The 22805-nt window shown below is 39.3% G+C and overlaps 2 protein-coding genes and 1 long non-coding RNA gene across 5 annotated transcripts in view; all 3 read right to left on the bottom strand.

Annotated features, from left to right (window-relative positions):
- ABCC8 (ATP binding cassette subfamily C member 8) overlaps positions 1 to 9204 on the bottom strand; it is a 71885-nt gene extending 62681 nt beyond the window's left edge. The window contains exons 1-5 of the mRNA XM_064163610.1: positions 8897 to 9204; positions 7431 to 7572; positions 4733 to 4854; positions 1340 to 1506; positions 431 to 673 (exon numbers count right to left, since the gene is read on the bottom strand). Coding sequence (XP_064019680.1) covers positions 431 to 673; positions 1340 to 1506; positions 4733 to 4854; positions 7431 to 7572; positions 8897 to 9086 — 864 coding nt within the window. The 5' untranslated portion in view covers positions 9087 to 9204. The remainder of the gene's footprint in view (positions 1 to 430; positions 674 to 1339; positions 1507 to 4732; positions 4855 to 7430; positions 7573 to 8896) is intronic.
- Positions 9205 to 9440: 236 nt separating this feature from the next.
- On the bottom strand, positions 9441 to 16342 carry LOC135186153 (uncharacterized). The gene is made up of 4 exons (XR_010306733.1): positions 16189 to 16342; positions 15245 to 15425; positions 11990 to 12093; positions 9441 to 10408 (listed from the first exon to the last, which is right to left on the bottom strand). It is a non-coding gene; the product is annotated as an uncharacterized LOC135186153 (long non-coding RNA).
- A 667-nt stretch (positions 16343 to 17009) lies between these two features.
- USH1C (USH1 protein network component harmonin) overlaps positions 17010 to 22805 on the bottom strand; it is a 37234-nt gene continuing 31438 nt past the window's right edge. For all 3 annotated transcript variants that reach the window (XM_064163605.1, XM_064163606.1, XM_064163607.1), the window contains exons 16-21: positions 22251 to 22292; positions 21896 to 21949; positions 21644 to 21743; positions 20877 to 20986; positions 20158 to 20213; positions 17010 to 18397 (exon numbers count right to left, since the gene is read on the bottom strand). In XM_064163605.1, the coding sequence (XP_064019675.1) occupies positions 18385 to 18397; positions 20158 to 20213; positions 20877 to 20986; positions 21644 to 21743; positions 21896 to 21949; positions 22251 to 22292 (375 nt within the window). In that variant the 3' untranslated portion in view covers positions 17010 to 18384. The remainder of the gene's footprint in view (positions 18398 to 20157; positions 20214 to 20876; positions 20987 to 21643; positions 21744 to 21895; positions 21950 to 22250; positions 22293 to 22805) is intronic.

Raw genomic sequence — 22805 nt, 5'->3', positions numbered from 1 at the left:
AAGAAAATCTGAGCTGATGTAGTTTCAGCTCTAAAGTCTTTTACTGTAACTGAAATAACACAGAAAGAAAATCATCCTACGACACCTCATTAATGTTGAGTCTGTACATGAATGACTGCAGCACCTAATTAGAAAGAACAATAATGGTGTTAAGTGAATACAATCCATAATTACTTTCCACATGAAAAGAGAGATTATATGGATTTCACACACATGTAACCAGCAACTGACATGTAGGTTTAGGTAAAGTCATTATTTGTATGAGGTACAGCTGAGGATGTATCACTCTGTGCATGGAAAGCTATGTTAATGGATACTTCATTTGCATCCTGTCAGTTTATACAATTTTATATCACATTCATAGCACAAAAAGTAATGAAAAACACAAGCACTGAGTCAGCAGACAGGCATAATTCCCTGTTTTGCCTACCTTCTGTGCTTCAAAGGCTTCATTAAGGCGAATGTAATTGGTTAGAGCTCTCATAGCAATGGGAAGCTTGCCTATGGTTTTCAAGTCTATTGGCTTTTTATGGGCAGTCTTGATGAATGTATTCATCCACCAGTATGTTCCTTTGGATAACAGATTCACAAACGGCTGCAAGAATCGAACACCAAGGTCCTGGAGGTCTTCAGGAGGTTTAACTTCTTTGGGAGTTTTGAAGAAAACATACCTCTGAAATTCAGAAAAATACCAAAAGAATCACATAAGAAAATCTCCATGGAAGTTTCATTTCCTCCTGAGACCAAGTTTAATTTGTGCACACAGTCAAGTGACAGACAGGTGAAGGGAAGAACTTTAGTATTTATATACCCAGCAGTCTACAAAGCTGTTTCTCATTCTGGATTATGACCACAGAGGGAAGAAACATACATATCTAGCTGGGAGGTTTGATAGCAGTCCCAGTTTCTCCAGTAAATCACTCATTGTGATTGTCTCCTAGAGAATGAGAGATGTTATTTGCATGTCTGAGATATTCTCTGACAGAGCAGATGATTCCTTTCAACAGAACTACTTGTTTCTGATGACTGAAATGGAATTGTAACAGACATTTTTAACTAGAACTTGAACAGGTGAAATTCATCTTAATTTAGCTACAATGGAGTCTGGCCTTTTTTGAAATTATGGATTCATCTGGCCTAATGAAATGACATTTGCCTTTGATTTGCAAATGATCTTGGAGGTCTCTTCCAACCTGGTTGATTCTATGATTTTACACCAAGTACCCAGAAATGGGAATTAAAAAACCCAAACAGATGAAGCCAACAAAAGACACCGCAGGAGACTTCTGTGGTTATAGGAGACTTGTATGGTGTTATAGTTAGCAAGAGAGTAACTTACCCTCACCCTGATGACATTTATTTCTACAGCTAATAGCATTCCATAAAGAACAACCAGGAGTCCTGTGAGGCAAAATCGAAGCTGAGAAAATCCAACCCCATTATCACAGAACTTTACAAATTTGATGGTTTTAGTTATGAAAGCTAAAGTCCAGTAGAACAGTAATGCTGTAAGGGGAAAAAAAAGTTAATCAGCTCCACAGTTGCAAAAACATACAACAGCATAATAAATAGCAAAACATAATGCACAAGAAAATATAAAAAACAGAGAGTGATCATCTCACATCAAAACAGAAGCCAAATTCGATTCCACGTGGAAAGATTAAGATACTATTAGTTACAAATGCTTTGCCTATTAGATTTAGTGATATTTGGGAAGTCTTACAAAATTAAATCTGCTGAAGGAAATTTCCATCTGCTATAAACATGCATCCACATGATAAGTTCAAGGCAGAGAGCTGCCCTACAAGTGAAAGCTGTGAACAATGACTTAAAATCCGGTTAATGTTACCAGACTGTTATGAATTAGGTTTGAAAGAAAATCGATCTCGTTCCCTCTGATTACTGTCAAGAATTGTAAAGCAGACCTACAACTGCTTAAAAAAAGGACATCTGAAGAAAAAGTTTCATACTAGTACCCCTTTCAGATCAAAAACTCCAAGTCCTGTTTTTGTTGTTCTCTCCTACTGTCCAATTTCTGAGGATTATTGATCTACAAAACCAATAAACTAGCTTAAAACCTCGTGCAATCAGATTCTACTCTTCAGTTGTGTACTGTGGAGGTTAAGAAAGCAAGCAAGTGTTGCCAATTCAATATGAAGACGATTCTGAAATCTGTCCTGCTAAACTGTGCAGCTGCTATGCACCATCCTGCCACACTCTGCGAAGAGCATCAGAAGTAGCTTTATTACCAGATCATCCCAGTAAACAGCACTACACAGGAAAAGCCATGCTTGTTATAACTACAGGTCAAAAGCTGACAATCATTTTTGCTTCAGAGAACAAATATTCCAAACTTTGTGAATTTTTTGGATAAGAGATAATGACTACTTCAAACCAGCCAACAGCCTGGGCGTAAAGCTGAGAAGCAGGATCAGTGCAGGAACTGTGTGTCCTTGTCCTCCATACCCCAAAGGAATGTGTTAATCCCCAGGTCTGGTATGGTATCTGTCTCCTGCTTGTTTATGAGGAGCTACAAACGGACTTGGTTTCTTCAAGGTACACAGTGAAAAAGACTTTAAAAAACAACAACAACAAAACCTTCAAAGCACCACAGGATTTCAAATTCTATCCTGTTCAGAATTAATGAACAGGCTTTTAAGGGTCTTCTCCACTGCACTGGTGAGAGACCAGTGCCCCATCAGGTCACTTCCTTTACTCTGTGTAGCATTAGACCTTCTCTACAACATTTTATAAACTAAGAACCACCTGCTGCTTTCCTGCTTCATAGAGTCAGCAAAATGTTTAGCCCAAACTTCAGCTTTTCCTCATGGTTCCAATTTACCTCGTTTGTATTAGGCTCTAAAAGAAAAGTCATGGTCACACTGCACTCTAGTGGGTTGATGACTAAATATAGGTATAATTTAACTATCTTCTGCTAGGCTAATTTGCAAAGTTACCATCACCTAATCCCAGACATCAATACAGAGTATTGCAATTAACATCAGACAAAAGTCTTCACAGTTGTATAACAATAAATATGTAGTAAAGAACAAAGGATGGATACTTCTAGAAACATCTGTTTTAGGTTCTGTCACAAACACAAGAAAGAAAGAAAAAAAAAGAATAAAATAAAAATTCAAGACCATCAGCCTGTGAAGACTTTGGATTAAAATTCAAATGGACCAACCAAGTGTGAAAGACTACTGCAGTAGTCTGATTTTCTTTCTTGCCTAAGAGTTAGCTGTTACGACTGTATTTTTTAAAGGAGTCTATTCCCTGAAAATTCTGGAGGAAAAAAAAATCATGATTATTAGCCTAAGCGCCAATAACACTTAAGTGTTGGCATTCACTGGTAGAACTGTTTACTATTCAAGTAGTGTCCAGGGCTTGCTCAGCATCAGCACTCTAAATACTGAATAAAATTATCATAAAAGGATCTCTATAGAGAAGGGATTATGCAAAGCAGGATAAGTGACTACTAGTAGTACATTTGTGCTCCTTTCTCAATGACTTAGCAGTGGCAATGTGGCAGTGACAATCAGTTATTGAACAAGGCATTATACCTCTGAAATAACAAAAAAACCCACCACAAATAAGACAATAACACCACTGCTTGCTTTCCCCTGGTGACTAACAGGCTAGCAATGCATTCCTGACACACAACATCTACTCTGGTGAGAAGAAATTAAATAGACTATGTTGACTTATTTAAAGAGTAATTAAGTGATCCTACTTGGTTATAAGAAGAAAAGCAGTCAAGAGAGAAGACATAAAGGTTGTCAAGCCTAGAAAAAAATATGAAGTTTTTGAAGAATGATTGGGATTTTTTTTTTAAACAGGCATTAGAGACTGTTTCTGTAGAAGAGGATGCTCACTTATGACAACATTGAGTTCAAAATAATCTTTCATATTTAAAAGCTTTCTCAAATCCACTTGTTACTGCCTTTTTACTATCTGATGTAAATTAGAAGAGAACTTTGATACACACAGCTATGATGACAAAGGACAAACCTTAGCAGGATCCATTAATAAAGAGAACCATCTCAAACAAAATTTGATGGGCTAAGACCACCAAAGAAATAACAGCTGGCAGGATGACTAAACATTAGACATTCACGGTTTGCATTCAGGCAGGAGAGAACATGTCACCAGCTGCATGGTTGTCAGTAGTAATGGATTATGTATAGCTAGCTGCAGTTTATTTAGCATCTAGCAGAAAGTATATAATACACTAAGTAGTCCTTACACATAACATTTTCTATTCAAAAGGTCTTAAAGCAGTTTACAATGAGAGTTTTAGGAAAAGGAAGCAAGAACAAGCAGGCAGAGTAATGGATTGAAGGTCATTCTTCAAGTCAGCAATCATTTCGTTTACCGCAACCCCCTGCGCATTTCAACAGACCACACACATGAAGATGTCTCCAATCTTGTTTTGTGCTTAAATGCACTGTCAAGAGGGAAGTTTAGATATCTTTTAGTGAAGAATTTCATGTTCTACTTTTTTACAAATCCCATTTTCTCAGAGAAGCCTTTGGCCAGTTGGATCCATACAGAACACTATTAGAAGTGACAAGTATTGAGAACAATGAATTGGCTCCGGAAAACTCCAACTGAGTCTGGTAACAGCAGTCAGCAGACCATTTCACAACCACAGCTTTATCCACACAACCTGTCACAGAATGAGCTGACACACAGCCACCACAGTCCCAGTCTTTTAAGATGCGAGACCTACCGATTAACAGCTTGGGGAAGTTGGATGTCTCAATGTTATGGTAATAGACAACTGATGTGATGGCTGCCAAGAAGGCCATCCCAGCCGGCATGTATAGGTGCAGGTGGCGAGACTCGGACACCCTTAAGAAGAAAGTGAACAATTATTAAAATCAAATCCTCTTTACTTTTAATTTATTAATTATATCTTGTCCCCAGCCCTGACATCAAATTTCCTAGAATGAGTTATGGACGCAAATCTCTCCAACTTTCAATTTATGCTCCTCAATGATATAGCTGGATTTATGCTCCTATATGGCATAGCTGGATTTCACACTCTTCCCCTTTGCTGAACATCAAATGTGTTCATTCCTATTTCCTACTGAAATCAACTGGAATATTGTTAAAATTAAGATAAGCATCTCAGCTCCAAAATGAGAAAAGTTAATTTAAGCTAAACTAGTTTGGAAGCTGTCCATCAAAATATGCAGATACGACCAAGAGATAGCACCCTTGAACATTTCCTACAGAAACATTTCATGGAAATGCTCAATTTTCTTCTTCCAGTCTGGAGAAGGAACAGCACCACAGCGCAGGAAATACTTACAGTGGCCTCTGTTTTCAGTCAACAAACAAAACCTACACCAGATCTTTAAGCTTTGTCCTACAAAGCAGAACTCTCTTGACATAGCTTCAAGTAGCAGCAGAGAAGATCCTACCAGCCACAGTACTTGGGGATATGGGAATTCTTGGGCAATGTTGTTGGTTTGTGTAAAGTTGGGTAGAACCATCTTTCTCCCCTTCTTCCTTCTTATGTGCCATCTTTTCTTCTGCTTCTCTTTCTTCCACAAAAGCAATGAAGTGTCCTGTGCTGTTAAGACGTACAATTTCCACTGCCTCCCAACCCACTCCAAAAGAGTACCAAAAGGAAGCCTTCTGGACACAAACACTCAGAGAAACTTACAATTTGTCCTCTGAATCTCACTTAAAGTAACTTTGCATTTATGGACTTGTTCCTGCTGCAGTGAAAGTTACCTTTGCATAGTTTGGAGAGACATAAGGAGCTGTGCTGTCAGGGAGCTAGAGGTCATCATGGGACACCATATTTCTGAGAGCAGAACATCCCATGCATCTAATAAATCTGTAGGAGCTCAGGAGGACCATTTCCTGTACCTGCACTAGGAAAGGAAAGCCTTCTCTCACATGGACATTGTAGTGAGCTCTGCAGAGCTGGCTGGAGAGACTTGCTGACAACCTGTGTTAGGAACTTAACAATTAGCTGTACCCATGTACAGCACATAAGGTCCTTCAGTTTTAATTCCCAGTGATGCCAGGGGTTTTGTGCATCAAGGCAGAATTCTGAGCACGGAAAAATAAGTGACAGGAACAGATTTCTTCAGGCAGCCTAAGCTTCAGTAGGTTACACTGTGAGAGTGGGAGGGTTGAGGTTTTTTTTTAGAATTTATTCATTTCAGAGAGAAGTTGCTGGAATTCCCTGATATAACCATATCTGCATTAGGCTGCATCTATTGCTGAGGTGCTGAAGCCTATGGTACTCAACTGCTGTCAAAAGTGTGATCCACTTTGGTCTTAGAAAGCTGATGAGTCTCAAAATTTGTTTTTTCTTACTAGAACGCTTACTAGCCTGCTGTGTGCTCAGGAGGCAGGACTGTGGGTTGGCACTCCCCCAGTACAGATAGGAGCTTTGATTATCATCAGGTGACACTTAGTACTTAACAGCAGCACTCTGAGTCAAGTGAAACAGCAAATAAGCCTAACAAGAAGAGTAAAATGAAACAGAAGAAAAGTAACTAGTAAAATAAAAAACTCAAAACATATTTTGCTCTGAGCATCCCACACTGACTAAGAAGGGAAAATACTCCTTTTTAAAAACTAGCAATAAGAAATATCCTATTTATATATTTCTTTTAGAGAAGTTACAATAATAATGATGATATCAGCTTCTACTGCAGAATACTGCAGTGCCTTTCACACTGGTTGGTGGAGAGTTGTCATACAGATGGAGAGGCAGTGAGACTTTGTTCTATTTAATGAGCTTCAACTTTATAATCCTTGAGCTGCAAATTCATAAGAGTTATGAAATCAGACCTTTCTTTAGAAAATGATCATAGTCACTGTTACACAGAATAAGATGTTTTCATAATAAAACCCTCTCCTGTACCACTTGTTTCACCTGGACTATTTTTTTTACCCATAGATTACCTCTAAAAATATCCTAAATTGAATAACAGATGATCACACTCACATAACTTGAGGTACTCTGCACAAAGTAACAGATGAGATGTACTACACATACTCAGAAAAAACCTCTAAGGGGTGTGCAAGAGAGCATGTCTCCAATAGATTCACAAGGGAATTCTGTCAGAGTAAGGAGTGTGGGACTGGGTCCTTGGACATAAAACATATCATGAAAATGTCACCATCTGCTTTAGTTGTTAGGATTTAGCTGTGATTACTCTTTGGAAAGACAGTGTCCTTAAGCTTAACCAAAAAATGATTAAGGTCAGTTGTGCGTGTGCACATAACTTGGCAGGGTCTGTGGAATTTCTGATACGAGGTCGGTAGGTTAATCACCTAGAACACAGATTGTAAGCACAAGAAATATGGTCTAGATGAGCATTTAGACAGGGAGAAAAAAAACCTACCCCAAAACCTTCAAAATGCTCAATGCCATCAGGAGAAGGTAGACATCCACTTACCCATCAGACACTATACCTTCTGCAATTTCACACACCAGCACAAACAAGAGGATAAAAGTCAATATCCAGCGTAAATTGTGGCCAGGAAAATGAAGCCATGTGCTATGATGTATATGGACTTTGGAACTCTGACTTCCCCATCCTAAGCAGGAAAATAAAATTATTACTACTTGTTAAGAGCTTTCATAGCAACAGAAGTAACATTCAAAGCTCCTGCATACAGAAAAGTATACATATAACAAACCAATGAACTCAAGTTGACACAACTCAGTTGTTAAACATGCATATAATTAAATACTGAAAATATATTTGTACCAGCAACACAGACAAGAAACAGCCTTGAATTCCTATACTTTTAACAGCGTATTATCAGTAATTACACGCATTAAGTATCTTTCAAGTACATGAACAGTTTAAATGAACAACAAATAAACACACAGCAATTCATTTGAATGAGTTTCACTGAAAAATTTACATATCACTTGAGGGGTTTTTTTCCACGTAATTCATTCTCTTCATGTCGATGAAAGCTAGCAATGTCGAGAAACGTCTGACAAAGCCAGATTACCCTAAACAGTTCTCCAAGTGACGCCGTAATAACAGTTGGACTTTTATTTCAGTACTGGACCTTTTAGGACGAACAGAACGAGTGGTTAAGCCACACCACTCGTGCTCGGGCTATCTACAGGACAGACCGACCCGGCTGGGCAGAAGGGTACTCAGAAGGAGTGGCAGTCGCATGTATTAAGCCAGCAGGCCACCTACTGGTAACCCCAGTTTTATGCTATCAAATAATAGCTGCTGCAGATACGGCCAGAGTTGCAGCCGCCGGGCAGCCCTCCTAGTCACTGCCGGCAATGAGGGCACTGCCCGCAGACTGTAACTCTTCCATAGTTGCAGGAAGCATCATCTGATGATGTACGACTCAACCGCCAGGTTTTCTACTTTTTAAAGCACGCGTATTTTGCTTCCGCGCTGCTGGTCCAAACCTACAGCCTCTTCCAGCATGCTGCCATCTCTCCCAATCTGTGCATACCGCCCGCACGGACCCTCGAAAGATTCCACTCCACAACCCAGCGTGAAAGCAGCGAGAACGGGGCAAGCGCGGCCAGGCGCGGAGAGCCTCCCGGGGGGGGCGGTGCGGGGGCAGCCCTGGGAAGGGCTCTCCCTAAAGCATCCCGGAGCCCGCGCCGCTTCCTGGCACCCTCCACAGCCTCCCGCACTGCTGTGCGGCGGGAACCAGGCCAGGCTGGAGAAAACACGGCAAGGGCAGGCTAGACAAACGGTGGGGACGGCACGATACAAGCGATACGGCAACGCGTGGGGAACCCGCGGCAAAAGAAAAAGGGGCGGGGGAGGAACGGGGGAGGGCACGACAAGGCAAGACCGGGAAGTGGGGGTGCAGAAGAACGGGGAAGGGCAGAAGGCGAGGCACAACCGGGGACAGGAGCTTCGCAGGCACTTACCGATGAAGAGGATGGGGAAGGTGATGAAGAGCAGGAAGACGTGTGGCACCACGTTGAGCGCGTCCACGAAGCAGCCGTTGTTGAGCACGCCGTGGTCCACGTTGTAGGCGGTAGAGTTGCCCTCGTCGCCGCAGAAAGCCAGGGCCATGGCGGGACCCTGCGCGCAGCCCGACACCGCCTCCGCGCACATCCAGGCGGGGCCGGCGCGGGCTGCGCGGTGGCAGCAACAGCTCTGCCCGCACCTGCGGCCAGCAGCGGCCGCGCACCGGCATCGAGCCCGCCCCCGAACTCCGCCCCCTCCCGGGCCTTCGCTCCCAGCTCCGCCCCGCCCCGATGAGCTCCAGCAGAACGCTTCACCCATCGAGGCCGTTCGCACTACCCGGCCATCGGACCGCTACTTCGAGCGGCTTCCACATCCCTAAGCGGTTTCACGTATACCAAATAAACTGCAAATGAAAACTTTCACCCTGTTTTGTCTTAAGCACCATTAGGCTCAGCTGAGCCAAAGCCCAACAAAACCTCTAACCACGTGCCTCCACGCTGGGGGATAAAATTGCCAAGTCAAGGGTGATGCTCAGCAGCAGCCGGTACAAAAATTTCCTTGTTTCTCCTTTATCAGTCAAGCTGGGGCTGTTTGATTAGATATCACCTCTATTGGACTTTGCAATTACTTTTGTCATGTTGCTTTGTATTGATCTTGCTCTTGTCCAGGAGGAATTATCTGTATGCAACATTTTACTTTCCATAAAGGGTGTTCAGGCAGTGTGGTTAGGAATGAAAATGAAAAGACAAGCCCCAAGCCAAATCCTGTGTATACGTATTTTCAAGTTGTAAAGTTACACCCACACTGGAAAGACCATAATTATTTTAAGTTTTGAATAGTACTCAGCATTCAGAGTTTCTCGTGAAGCTCATCTCTGTTATCTTAATAGCTATTTAATAAACACTATGTGCAGTTTACATACAGATAATTAAAAAAAAAAAGAGTATTTTAAGTATTTCCTGAGGCCCCAAGTAACACAAGGACTACATGTTATGCATGAATAGTAGCAAAGACCTCTCAACAGTTTAGAGACTGAATAATGGGATAAGATTGGGAGAAGAATGATCATCACCTTCATTGTGGCCAGAGAACTAAAACCAGAAATTGAAGTCTTAAAGTCTCCAGCTGAATGTGGAAACTGAGTTCATGTCTCCAGCCTCTGCATGCTCTCTGAACCTTCAGACTACCTTTCCTTACTACAAGGACTCAATCATAACACTTTAAAAAGCGTATTTCTCAGACAACAACATATCACAACATTTCATGTTTTGAAATTTGAAACTTATCTTTTACAGGATTTTCCAATGCAGTCAAGATGGCATTGTTAAAATTGTGGTTTCAGATTAATTGTCTTAGTCCAGGTCCCTCAATAGATAGGCATCCATCACAGGGCTAAAGTTGAGTCAGAAACATGTTCTGCTGTTCTTGTAGAAAAAAGAACCCCATTTGGTCATGTCATAGACGGTGTCCTTGGACAAAGCAAACAAAATTTCTTTGTAAACACTTTCTAAAGTACTACTACTGAAAATAGTGCAAACAATAGTGCACAGCTTCACAGAAATGGATCTTTTCCTCCAAATAAATATCATTAATTTTTAATTGCTGTCCTTCATTAAAAATGAAGAAAGAATTTCCATGTAAGCAGATCTTTCTAAAAGTGGAACAAAACACGAGCTGTTTGTTGGACAATTATCTTTAGGCAAATATTCAGGTAGGTGTTTTAGTTTAGAACAACTTATTTTTAAGTGTGCGCCACAGAGCTCCACTGAGGCTAATGAATGGGAACTCTTCTGCATGCACTCGTTACATCACCAAAACCAGTGGCATACTGAGTCAGATATTCAATTTACTTTATTTTGCATGGCAAAAATGCTCATCAGCACTTCTTTTCTCACACTGTAGCTTATTTTCCATGATTTCAATGATCAATATTTTGAGTACTCCCTGTGTAGTACTTGTAGTACAAGTGTGTGTGTTTCCCTCAGGAGAGTAAGTGGAGGGCTGTGGACTAGCTTCAATAAACAACTTGCGTGTTGGCTCCAGTGTGGTATTCTTCAGCAAATGTTATTTTAATTAGCGATTCAGTTAAGTGCCTTCATATACAAGAGATTATTTTGCCTGTTTATACTACAAGGATCACACACACTAACAAATAAACACATAACTGGCACTAATTTCTAAAACGTAACAGAGCTAAAAGTCAGTGGCCTTTCTAGGAACTCTTCCAAGTACCAGAAACTAGACTGAAAACTAAGATTTTAATTGTTTGTTAAAGATTATTAGAAACAAAATGAAGCTATCATCTTTCCTCTTCAGAATAGAAAACAGTTTTCTCTCCAGGCACACTACAGGGCTATAGTTAGTCTATTTATTCATCACCCAGAAAACTTTTCCAGACTACGTTCAATTTATGCAGTGGGTAAAACAGACACACTAATTAGAGAGAATCTTGAAGCTATCAATTCAGACTTGTGTTTGGCATGCATGTTTCTTTTGCTGCTCTTTGACAAAATTATACCAACATTTATCAAAAAGGATGTTGCAGTTTAAATGAGGTTTCTTCTATTTCTTTTTAATAGATTGCAATATTGTGTTTATTCTCTTTAAACCAAAAGGAATAAAAAACAAATTGTGGGTTTGTTAAAAACTAAATTACAAAGACTATAAGCATGCATGACAAACTTGATCCTGTATAGGCAAGGCTGTGTATTCCCTACTGTGATTTATCACATAACTAATTAATTGTCAGAAGCCTATTTTAGGAGCCTTTCGAGGTCAACCCATGTGAAGACAACACTTGGGATTTTCAGAGGCTTAAGGAAATTAAAACAATCAATAACCATACAAAATAAAATGAATTGACTAACATTCTTCTTAGTAATTTAACTCTTAGCTAGTGAAATTTTTTCTCCTATTGTTTTTCATTTTTTCTATGAAGATTTTAACCTGAAGCTCCTTTTGTCTCAGAGCAGTACAGTGTTCTTGCACTGCATCTGCATTCTTAGGTGTGCAAGCTTCGCATGGAAATAACTGTAGCCTGTGACAGTTACCTGGCAGCAGTAAATCGTGGATGTCCTCATTTATGACAGATGCTCCACTGTCTGAGCCTTCATACTAACTAGAGACCTCTAACTCTGGAGAGGCATTCTTCAACCTGTCAAGATTTAGAAGAAATCAAGCAGCTTTTGTAAAAGCTTGGCAGGGCAGGGAGTAATCAACAACCAAACCCTTAAGCTGGGCAAAGTAATGCATCACCAAGGACACTATTTGCCAGTTTGGGCCACATGAAGTGACTATTTTTGATGAAAAAAGAGGGAGTAAATTCTAAATTGGAGGAAAACCAAGTGCTCAGCACAGACCACCACAGAAAACTGGCTTGAGACAGGCCAGGTTACCAGTCCCTGATCGGCAAATGGTTTATTGTTAGAACTCAGGGAGGTAGAGTCTCTTCTTAATGCCAAAGAAATCTCATGCTGTGAAATTTCTTGAAAAAAAGATTTAGAGGTGGAACCATGTTTAAGACATACCAGAAGTCTGATGCTGAGTGGCACTTATGTACACTATTACCATGTAAATGGCAGCAAACAACTAGGTCTCCACTTCATTGCAGGATATGAAGTGGCTGTAGATCTCCCCCTTTTAAGAACTGCTCTCAGGAAACCATAAGCCATTGGTAGAAATATTAGCTGCCTAAATACAAAACCTCATACTACAAGTGGAAATAAAACAAACAACTCAAAACCCTGTTCTGGTTAAGAAGTTGGAAAAGTTGCCCTTTTTTTGTTTTTGAACAATAGCTATAAAGAGAATAATCCCTTTTACTTCAGAAGAAATTGTCTCCATCAGCACTTGTATTAAAGCTTTGCTAACTGGTGGTAACACAAGGTAAATGCTTTAAAGATAATTTACCATTCATATTTTCTCAAAAGAGCAGCCTCTGTTGTAGATTTTATGACAGTAAAACACAAAAAAATCCAAACCAAACAATAACAACAACAAAAAACCAACCCAAATTTTCTGTTTTCTCAAAGCTGAATGTTTTCTTTCCACAACAGTCTATGTTCCACTGGTTCACTCCATAGCATTAGTTAAGAAAACAACCCTGACTCACATGCACAACAGTTAATTTGCAGTGCGCCAAAGCTGCACACATCTGTCATTAATAGAGCTAAAAATCACACTGAGCATACAATGAGAATTGAGAAGTAACAAGAATGAATGTTGTGTTTGGTTCCATAATTTTGAACATAGATAGTCTGTAAGACCAGTTTAAAAGAGAGTCAAGAGATATGCCTTAACTCTACAAGAATTAGCTTGCAGGAAATAGATTGCAGTCTTCTTGCTAGGGGACTGATGTCCTAATACAGTGCCAGTTACTTCTCAGCCTAAGTCCACAGTTTCTCAGTAGTCACTTGGGCAGCCATGTGCTAGAACAAACACACAGCGTGTCCACTTGATAACACAAGGTGGATGCGTCAGTATCACCTAATACAATTTTCAGATTCTAACCTTCCCTTCTCTTCAGACTTACTTCCCATTCTTCTCTTTTTCTCATGGTGGTAGGTAGTCTGTCTCAAAATGTTTTCCCCAGGCTATATTTGTCTCCTGTGATAAGAAGGTAATACAAGCTAGTGGGAACTTTGTGCAGTCCAAATGTGAAGGGGGATGTCAAGTGCCGAAGCGTGGAAGTTTTTCACGTACAATCATCTGCTGTCTGGTTTTCATCTACAGTGTAGCAACAATGCAGTGGAGACAAGAACAACTGCATCCAGCTGGAAAGCACTGACAAGTGATGATTTTCTCACATGTGCCAGGGATACATCCTCTGCACACGCTCAAACTAACTGGGCAGAAGAACTAGGCTTGCTTTCTACATATTTCCAGTCCTGAAACAGGCCAGGGCTTCTTCAGCGATGCTGACCTGCCTATTCTTTCCCCCACACTATTAAAGAGCACTGGCCCTTTCCCTATTAACTTGTATTTTGGGCCAAGAAGGCTCAAGATACTGCAGGACAAGGAAGAGATCATGCTAGAACTAGACAAAACCTTTGGTCTCTTCCACTGTTTGGAACACCCATGACTATATTGGTCATCACCCCAAAGTTAAGAGACTACATCCATAATAAAGAAGAGTTGAAATATAATCCTCAGGTGTAATCTGCTTTTGAGGAAAATGCTGTTCTTTATGTGGGAAATGTCAACTTGTCCTAGTGTAAAGAAGGGTACATATTTTTTCTCTGTGTTGTGAGGCCACACCTCAAGTATGTGTTCAGTTCTGGGTCCCCCACTGCAGGAAAGGCACTGATGTTCTGGAGTGTGTTCAGAGAAAGGCAAAGAAGCTTGTGGAGGGCCTGGAGCATGTGGCCTAGGAGGAGCATTTGAGAGCTCTCTATAACTACCTGAAGGGACATTAGAGCCAGAAAGGGGCAAATGACAGGACTAGAGGAAATGGTTACAAGCTGTGCAAGGAGAGGTTCAGGTTGGATGCTAGGAAAATACTTCTTTGCTGACAGGGCTACCATCCCTGGAGGTGTTTAAGCAGTGTGTGACCCTGGCACTTAGCGACATAGTTTAGTATTGAGCCTTCAGTGCTAGGTCAAATATTGGACTGGATGACCTTTGAGGTCTCTTCCAACTAGATGTTTTCTGTAATTTTGTGAATTAGAAATCTAGCCACCTTTCTCCATCTATATAATATGGTATTTTAAACACAATTATTCATGTACATGGGGTAAGAAAAGGCAACACTGGGTACTTTTACCATTGAGCAGGTCTGCAATTCACTGAGTGCTTCACTTGGGTGAGAACTGGCTATGAATTCCACAGCAGCTACCTCAAGTGTGACCCTGCTTCAAAGTCAACATACAGGTAAAGTATACAGAAAAATACACATATAAGCTATTGTCTACCAAACACTTCATAAATATATCTCTACCTTTTGAGATGAAACCATGGATTTCAGTCTTGTTTTTAAGGTAGGATGATTTATAAAATCTTATTTATAGTCAGAAGTTATACATATTTGTGATGGGCTGAGATTTGTAGATGTGCTACTCAAACTAAATTGACTAAAAAACCTTATTATACATCCCTCCTTGAGATCTATAGGTTTGCTCATGAATAGAACATTAAAAAACCTTAATCATTACTTCTTTGGAATGTACTTCTAAGTTTTAAAAGATGCCATGGTCATATGACAAATAACAGCTAAAAAATCAGTTCTTAAAGTAGTAGAGTGGCAGTAATAAATAGATCAAAGCCTTCTCTTAGCTAATATCCATATGAGTAACAACAGTATTTCCTACCCTGTAATGCATGTCGTGGTTCTGATCCATAAGGTTTCAGATTTTTTTGCCTCCACAAAGGCATGCACAGGCTCACAGAGTAGATGTGAAAGTCACAAGTCTCCAATGTAATTCGTGCTCCAGTTCAGCAACTGTGAGGGTATGCTGAAAACAACGCAGTGACTAACATGTCCAAGAATTCCTGAGAGAATAAGAATGACTGTTAACGGTTCTGAGAAACTCTTCCTCTGGGTTATTATCCCAGAGAGAGACAGTGGGTTTTAGCGGTCGTAACAAAACAAACAGCTCTGAGAAACTAGACATATTCCCTCTGAGATTACAGCAACTGAAAAACAAAAAGCCATTTTATGTTAAAAGTGGTTTGAAGCATTCATGACACTGTCAGTGAAGTACTTGGACTTCTTGCTTTGTGCATCAGGTCAGAGTTTCCATACTCCCAAAGGAAACTAATCATTGGCTGAAAAAAACAAGAGAAAGTCCTCTTTACCCTTATTCTTCTATTTCCACAGCTGGATTTGATTGAACAGAGGTAAGACATAGACACACCAAGGGCTATCACAGCCACCTGACAACAGTGCAGTAGTACTCCAGTAGGCATGCCCATAGATGGTTTACCTCTGAGACATTCTGTTCATAAACACCAAAGTAACTGAAAGGGAAGCTTCTCAAAAACTGTCTTTTCCTATAGCATTCTTCAACAGCTTGAGATAGCTGAAAAATGATAGGGGATCTAGTTCTAGGGCACTGAAAGACAGAAATTAAAAACTAGAGCCCTCCAACCCTCCAAATCCCAAAACAAACAGAAAAGAACCACCTATCTGACTACTGGCTTAAGATAATTTTAACATTTCAGAGGTGTCAGTCTTCTTTTCCCTCCTTCAACTGCCCAAAGCAATTTTGACCTATCAGAGGTGACACACACAAAGTAGCATTGTCTTACATACATTAAGAAATGAGCACCAACTACTTCCTGAACTCCCTCTCATGCATTTTGACTCTATCCAAGCAAATTCAGTTAACAGGGTAGATGAGGAGATGGCAGTTTTGTGATTGAGAAGCCAGGCTGCTACTCCACTGTTGGTACTCCCACAGGTTTCCCAGCTCAGTCTTCAGTGTTCTTTTTGTCTCTGAAACAATAATGCCAGTAAGATTATTTCTAATAGCTAACTGTTAAGTTTTCTGTGTTGTGTTTCTTAGTGTTCTGAGACAGTGATTAACACAATCAAACACTGCAGGCTAAAGTTCATTACTGGTGCATTACTATGGCTCTCTAATTGCTGGTATATAGCATCAGAGTATCCCTTATGAGAACATTTGATAGCATCATTCATCTGCATTGTCATACAGAGCAGATGGTTGCCGTATGTAGGAAACTAGGAACCAGAGCAGCAGGAGGAGTACATCCTGCTGCAATTTTCCCTCTGGTTCTAATCTTGATGCATTTAATCTGTTGGTTTGGGAGTCTACAGCTCTGGGTAGATGCACCCAGAAACACAGCAAACGAAATAAACCTAGGCAGCTGGACTCAGTAGCTTGCCAACTATGAGATGATCAGATTTGCCCAGAAAAAAACTCAGTAAAAGACTACTGCAGCTCAGCCAAGTGGCAGATCCCTACTATACAGACTGAATTTTCCTTCAAATTCCACAAGGGGGGCATTGTATTGAAAATGGGTCTGTTATTAAAATTCAACTCATAAATCTGTGTACTTCAGCAAATTAACACCTAACAATGCACAAACCCAGAGATAAAGAGGAAACAAGACTTCTTCCATTTGGCAAATGCAATTTTATTTCTGGATTAGTTAAGAGTTAAAATTTAAAACACTGTAAAATGTGTACCCTGCCAGACACATTAATTGGCATCCTGGAACAATATCACAAATGAACAAAGTCAACATAATTAATTAATCATCTCCATGTAAGCAAGGAGTTCTTAGGAACCTAATTGTTATTTTTCTATGTTACAGAAGAGAGGGCTTCAAAGCCTTTAGAAAGTAAGACTTGAGTGGGAATTTGATATGCCAAAGGACTATAAACGGCAGTCATTAATCCAGGTAAGAAAATTCTAATCACAATATGAAAAACATAATAGAAACTGGCAAATAAAAAGAAGGAAGGATAATAATAGTACTTTTAAAGAGGTATCTAGATAATATAAAGAAATTACCAAGTCTACAACAACAATAATGCTGGTTTAAGGCCAAGTTAGTACAGATTCTATACTCTTGAGGAATTTACTTCAATAGAAAAACATAGTGATCAAGAGCAAAATATTACAGTGACTTCCTGCACATTTAAGTCATGTATGTATACAGCCTCACTGAGAACAAACTACGCCACTGCAGTCTGTGAATCACACCCAGATTTTCCACCCATGGCTGCATGAGGGATTAATTTTTGATATCAATACAAACACTGTGACTACACATAATAATTTTATCTTGACTGTTTGCCACTTGTTTTCTGGTAGAGAAGATTCTTTATACTGTATAAGCATCACCAAAATTATTCCTTATCATGATAGTGCTCCTGGTATTACTGGTTCTTCCACCAACAGGGATTTATACTCAAAACAACTCACAACTGCGCAACAGACGTGGACATGGAGAGCTCCACGAACACGAGTGAGAACAGAAGTTACCTATATACATTCCCATTTTCCCAGGAGAAGTCATTATGTGTGGAGTGAAAATACAATCATTTTCACATCCAAACTGGCCTGTGTACATATAATCACAAGTGTTGCATGTGGGAACAGATATCTGTGTTTCATCTCCATTTGTCATTTTGGTGTCTATTTCCAGGAAAACTGGAAGCTAATTTAAAGAATTTGACCTCCCAAAATAGCACAAAATAAATTCAGCTCTCACAAACAAACTATACTCACTGGAAGTCCTTCTTGATGATCTTCCAAAAATTTATTGCTGCATGTCTATAGAAAGATTTGAAATTACTCAAACTACCTTAAGATTCTGAAGTCTCTAGTTCACTTTACAGGTCTGATTGCTCACATTTCTTTCATATAAAGATGTGTTTCATGTGGGTTTGATTTCCTATTACTTTACAGAGAAGCAGGCTGCAGCAGGAGAGAGATTGCATTTCTCCACTGAATACTCCATTTCTCCATTGTAGTCCTTTTTAAAAAAACGTCCTGCAGAAAAAAAAAAAGAAAAAGAAAAATAGTGTAATAGCTGCTGCTGGTAGTAGCCTAGTTTTTTATCTTTCTGGTAAGCACCAGTTTTATATGACTGGATCTCATCTGAGTCATTTTGTTTTGTATAGAACTAATAATTGATAAGACCACATGCAACAAAATTCTTATGATGGTTCTTCCATAGCTCTAAGACTGTACTTAGTGATTACAGCATACAGAAACTACAGGGACATAAATATAATTCTGGGACAAACCCATTGTATAACAACAAATTAATACAAGCAAACTTCAGAGAAAACCAAAACAGTCATGAATCTTTGTTTACAGGCATATTGTCATATAATACAAATGGGAACTTGTTCTTTGGACAAGCCTTAATGAGGAAGTCATCTGTAGTTGCTTATATACTTATGAATTCACAGAGCCACAGCAGTGGTCCACAGATAAGGAAAAAAAAACAACAACCTAGATTAATACTGCTTGTTTAGGCAGGGCCTATTTATTTTATAGATTGGTAGATGATAAACCAATTTTGCAGAAGACCTCTAAGGGACATTATGAAATAGAAACTAAATACTTGTATTTTAGTAGAATAGGCATGGCAAAAGCCCAAAGAACACTCCAGCATGCCAGGAACAAAAGCACATATGGTATGCAATGCACAGGCAGGCACATGCTGAAAAAATACACAGCCTCACAATGGACAGTCATGTCAACCCAGCTCTGCTATTCACCATGAGGGAACACTGCAGTGGCTACAGCTGCAGGAGATACCCTTGTCTGTACACAGGTGCACTGCCTTCAAAAACTTTCCTGTGTGTGCTGGGACTGACTTTTGATGAGGGAACAGTAGGGCTAGATATACAAGATATGAAAAAAAAGGAAGCAAAATTATCAGTGACAGCTATTTTCTTCTCAGTTTTTGTATAAGTATTAAATGCAATTCTGAAGCAGTCTTCCGATGGCGTTAGCAAAACTCTGCTGATTTACAGCTACCAATACTCTAGAACCCTACACAGAACAAGAGCTTAAGTTAGCAGTGTCTACAAAACTTTCCTCTGCCATTTTATTTGGTACAAAGGATGTCTTAAAATATTCTCCTTTAGTCAAACTAGAAAACATTGGTCTTTGTTTTGAAACTCCTTTGAAACTTTGGTAAAGCAAGTTGTATGGACCTGGTATTTCTATCAGACTTAAGTCATGGATTCTTCTCTTTCACACCTATACTACTTCTCTTGAAAGAAAGCACTTTGTGAGCAAGAACATGCCAAGACACCCAAATCACTTAACTCTTCTGAAAAATTTACACTTAGATTGACTAAGACAAGGATAGTAACTGCCAACCAATAATGATAATTTAAAAAAGCTCCATAATGATACAGCAGGTTGTGAAAGAGAAAGCTTATGGGCATTTGTTTCTCAAGTTATGATACCACAGTAAATAATCCAGACTGAAGGAATAACTGGAAAAAAAAATCCCAAACAACAGGAAACCCCACAAAACCAAAAAAAATCCTCCAACTGAAATTCTGAGTGTGTAATCATGTACAACCAGTTCTGAGAATCAACATTTGTAAAAATCTGGGAACCACTGCTGTAATGCGTGATAGCTACTTAGAATTATCAAATTAGCAGCCATGTGATGGTTATGTAGTTCATGAGAAGTAGATAGATAAAACAGATGTAATAAAAGTGAACCTTATGAACCATTGTTACTGGCCTTTTGATCCCCAGAAAAAGAAAGCTTATACACTTACAGTTCATCGTTATATTCCTTTGGAGGTGATGCTGCAATGACTAAGTCAATCCAATCCTGAAAAACAAATGCAAAAGCAAATATGCTGCTAAATACTGTTTCTATATATTTTACATTTCAGAGGTTAAATGCTATGGAATATCAGAGAATCAGGAAGGCAATCTATTCCTGTAAAAACAGGAAGAACAGCAGAAAGATTCTCTACAGGAGGAGCACTTAAATATTGAGCTGTTTGATTTCTATCCTGAAATTGAAGAAAAATCTGCTGGTCTTGCAACAAGCTTGTAAAAATAATTACTGTAAAAATCGGCCTGTATTTGGTTATTTTAGCAATTATTACTGTTCTTGCTGAGAAAACACTGTGGCTGAATTGCAGTGTTATTTGTACATAAAGAAATAAAAGATAAAATAAACTTTTATCATAACATACTTATCAGCTTGCAAGTATTTTTCAATATGAAAGAGAGATTTTACAGATAAACATACTATAAACACTTAGAACATAATGTGTTTACCATCTTGACAGGTGGCCAAATGCCATGAACTGTTACATGCATGGTTTTCACAGTATCTCAGTATCCTAAGTCACTGTGGTAGTACATGGCATACCTCTTACTCTCCATGCTTGCAAGTTTATTTGTATTGATGTGACAATGTCATGAGAGAAAGCATAGCTCCTATGAGCATTATGGGTAGAATGATGTATGCCAGGTTACTTACTCCACCCATGTTCCACGCTTTTGCTAGAGTTGTCTGTGCTTCTGCCAGCGTGCTATCAATTAATATCTTGCCATTTACAGCTAGTATTTCATCCCCTTTCACTATGCCTCCTGGTGAAAAGAGCAATATGGAATACATACATGTAAGCAACAAAAATTCTGTGAGCCACTTCTGTCCCATATCTATGCAATACTGATTATGATGAAAAGTGTCTTCAGTACATGTGAAGGGTTACACTAAAAAATTGAGAGAGACAAGGGAATTTTGGGAGTAAAGCCAGGTATATTACCAAACTATTGCAATAACATTAAGAACAAAACTAAGCAGTGCAGCATAGCGATGGTCAGGTAACTGCTTTGCATGTGGAAGTATCCAAATTGTCATTGTTTGGAAACTGGGAAATAATGGAGAACATACCTGGTTCATACATAGGAGAATAAGGCATTGGTTTTATAAATACATACATTAATGAGATTAGAGAAAAGGAGTCCTTGTTAAGAGAACTACTGTATAATTTGAGAACATTTTACTGAAAAATCTGTAATGATAAAAAAACACAGCAGTGACCATTTCCTCTTAAACATTACTCATAAATTTTGTGTAATTGTTTATTTTGAGCAGCACCCTTCAAATTATGAGCCCTGAGAGCCTTGGACAATCTAAATGTTCCTCTCAGTACTACATATAGCTATGAAATCAGCCAGCAAGTCGCAGTGAGTATAAGGAGCCATTTTGCAGCAGCATTCCAATTCCCCATTCTTACTCACCATGTTTGTCTGCAGCACCACCCTCATAGATGGCAGACACCACTATCTTTCCAACTGGGGAATCAATTCCTCCTTCCACTGCCAGGTCTAATGATCCCTCCTATTTAAAACAAGTTATAGTTCAGAAAAGGCTGTTTTTTGCTGCCATCATCAGAAGCTTAATCTTCCCTTCTTCACAGTACATAGGATTGTAGAAGAAATGTTTGCATGAGCCCTTTACATATCAGTTAATCAAATAATATGGTTATCTACCTTTTTAATTCGCAATAGCCGAACATCTTTTCCCACAATCTGCTCTGGGGTAAACTGTAGAAAGATATAAGCATTAATCATCTCCACTTTGGAAATGCAAAATAATTAGGCTGATGTATCTAGTTTATAGGAGAAAAAGGGTATCTCTTTCCCTCCTCCAAAACAGTGTTAGAGGAAGATCAGAACGTCAGATCATATCTTTTGCAGAAATCTTTCCAACATGAGTAAGAAGGACAAATACACAAGATCCAGCAAACCAAGAACCTTACCCCCTCCCAATCCTCAAAATCAAGGCTGTGTTTTTTCCAGTGTAATTCATATTAAACAGTGAGATCTATTTGAATTCTCTCCTTACCATTGAATAGGGATCAAAATCTTCCAAGTATTTCTGGAATCCCTGAGAATAAAACAATACTTAATTGTAAAACTATCAGGTCCATGCATACACCAAGCATAGAAACTCCATTTTATTTATTAGTGAGAGAACAGAGAATTCTGTAAGCTATGAAAGAGGACAGTAAAAGAGAAAATCAGAGAAAGTCAGCAAATAGTCCATCCTGACAGCCAGAAGACACTTCAAATCCCTATGACACATCAGCATTATGGAGTAGTTTTGAGGACCTTTACCACTCTGTCAGCTCCCATTTCATCCTGGGGAGAAAAAACCCAATGATTCATTCATTCACCAAGTGCATTGATATCACAAATAGTTTTACCAAACTGTAAGAGAAATATTTTATAATGATAGTTACCTAAACAACTAACAGTTTGAATAGCTGAAATAGTTATCTATGGTCCTGGAGCAAGCAGCTTAAAGAACTTCAATCTCAGCCAAGTCACTAACTCATTATGTAATCTAAAGGAAGTCATTGAACTCTCTTTGTCCCAAGTCACTGTCATGAAAAACAGA

Source organism: Pogoniulus pusillus, chromosome 24, assembly GCF_015220805.1.
Source record: "Pogoniulus pusillus isolate bPogPus1 chromosome 24, bPogPus1.pri, whole genome shotgun sequence".
Lineage (NCBI taxonomy): Eukaryota > Metazoa > Chordata > Aves > Piciformes > Lybiidae > Pogoniulus > Pogoniulus pusillus.
This window is presented reverse-complemented; position numbering and strand designations above follow the sequence as displayed.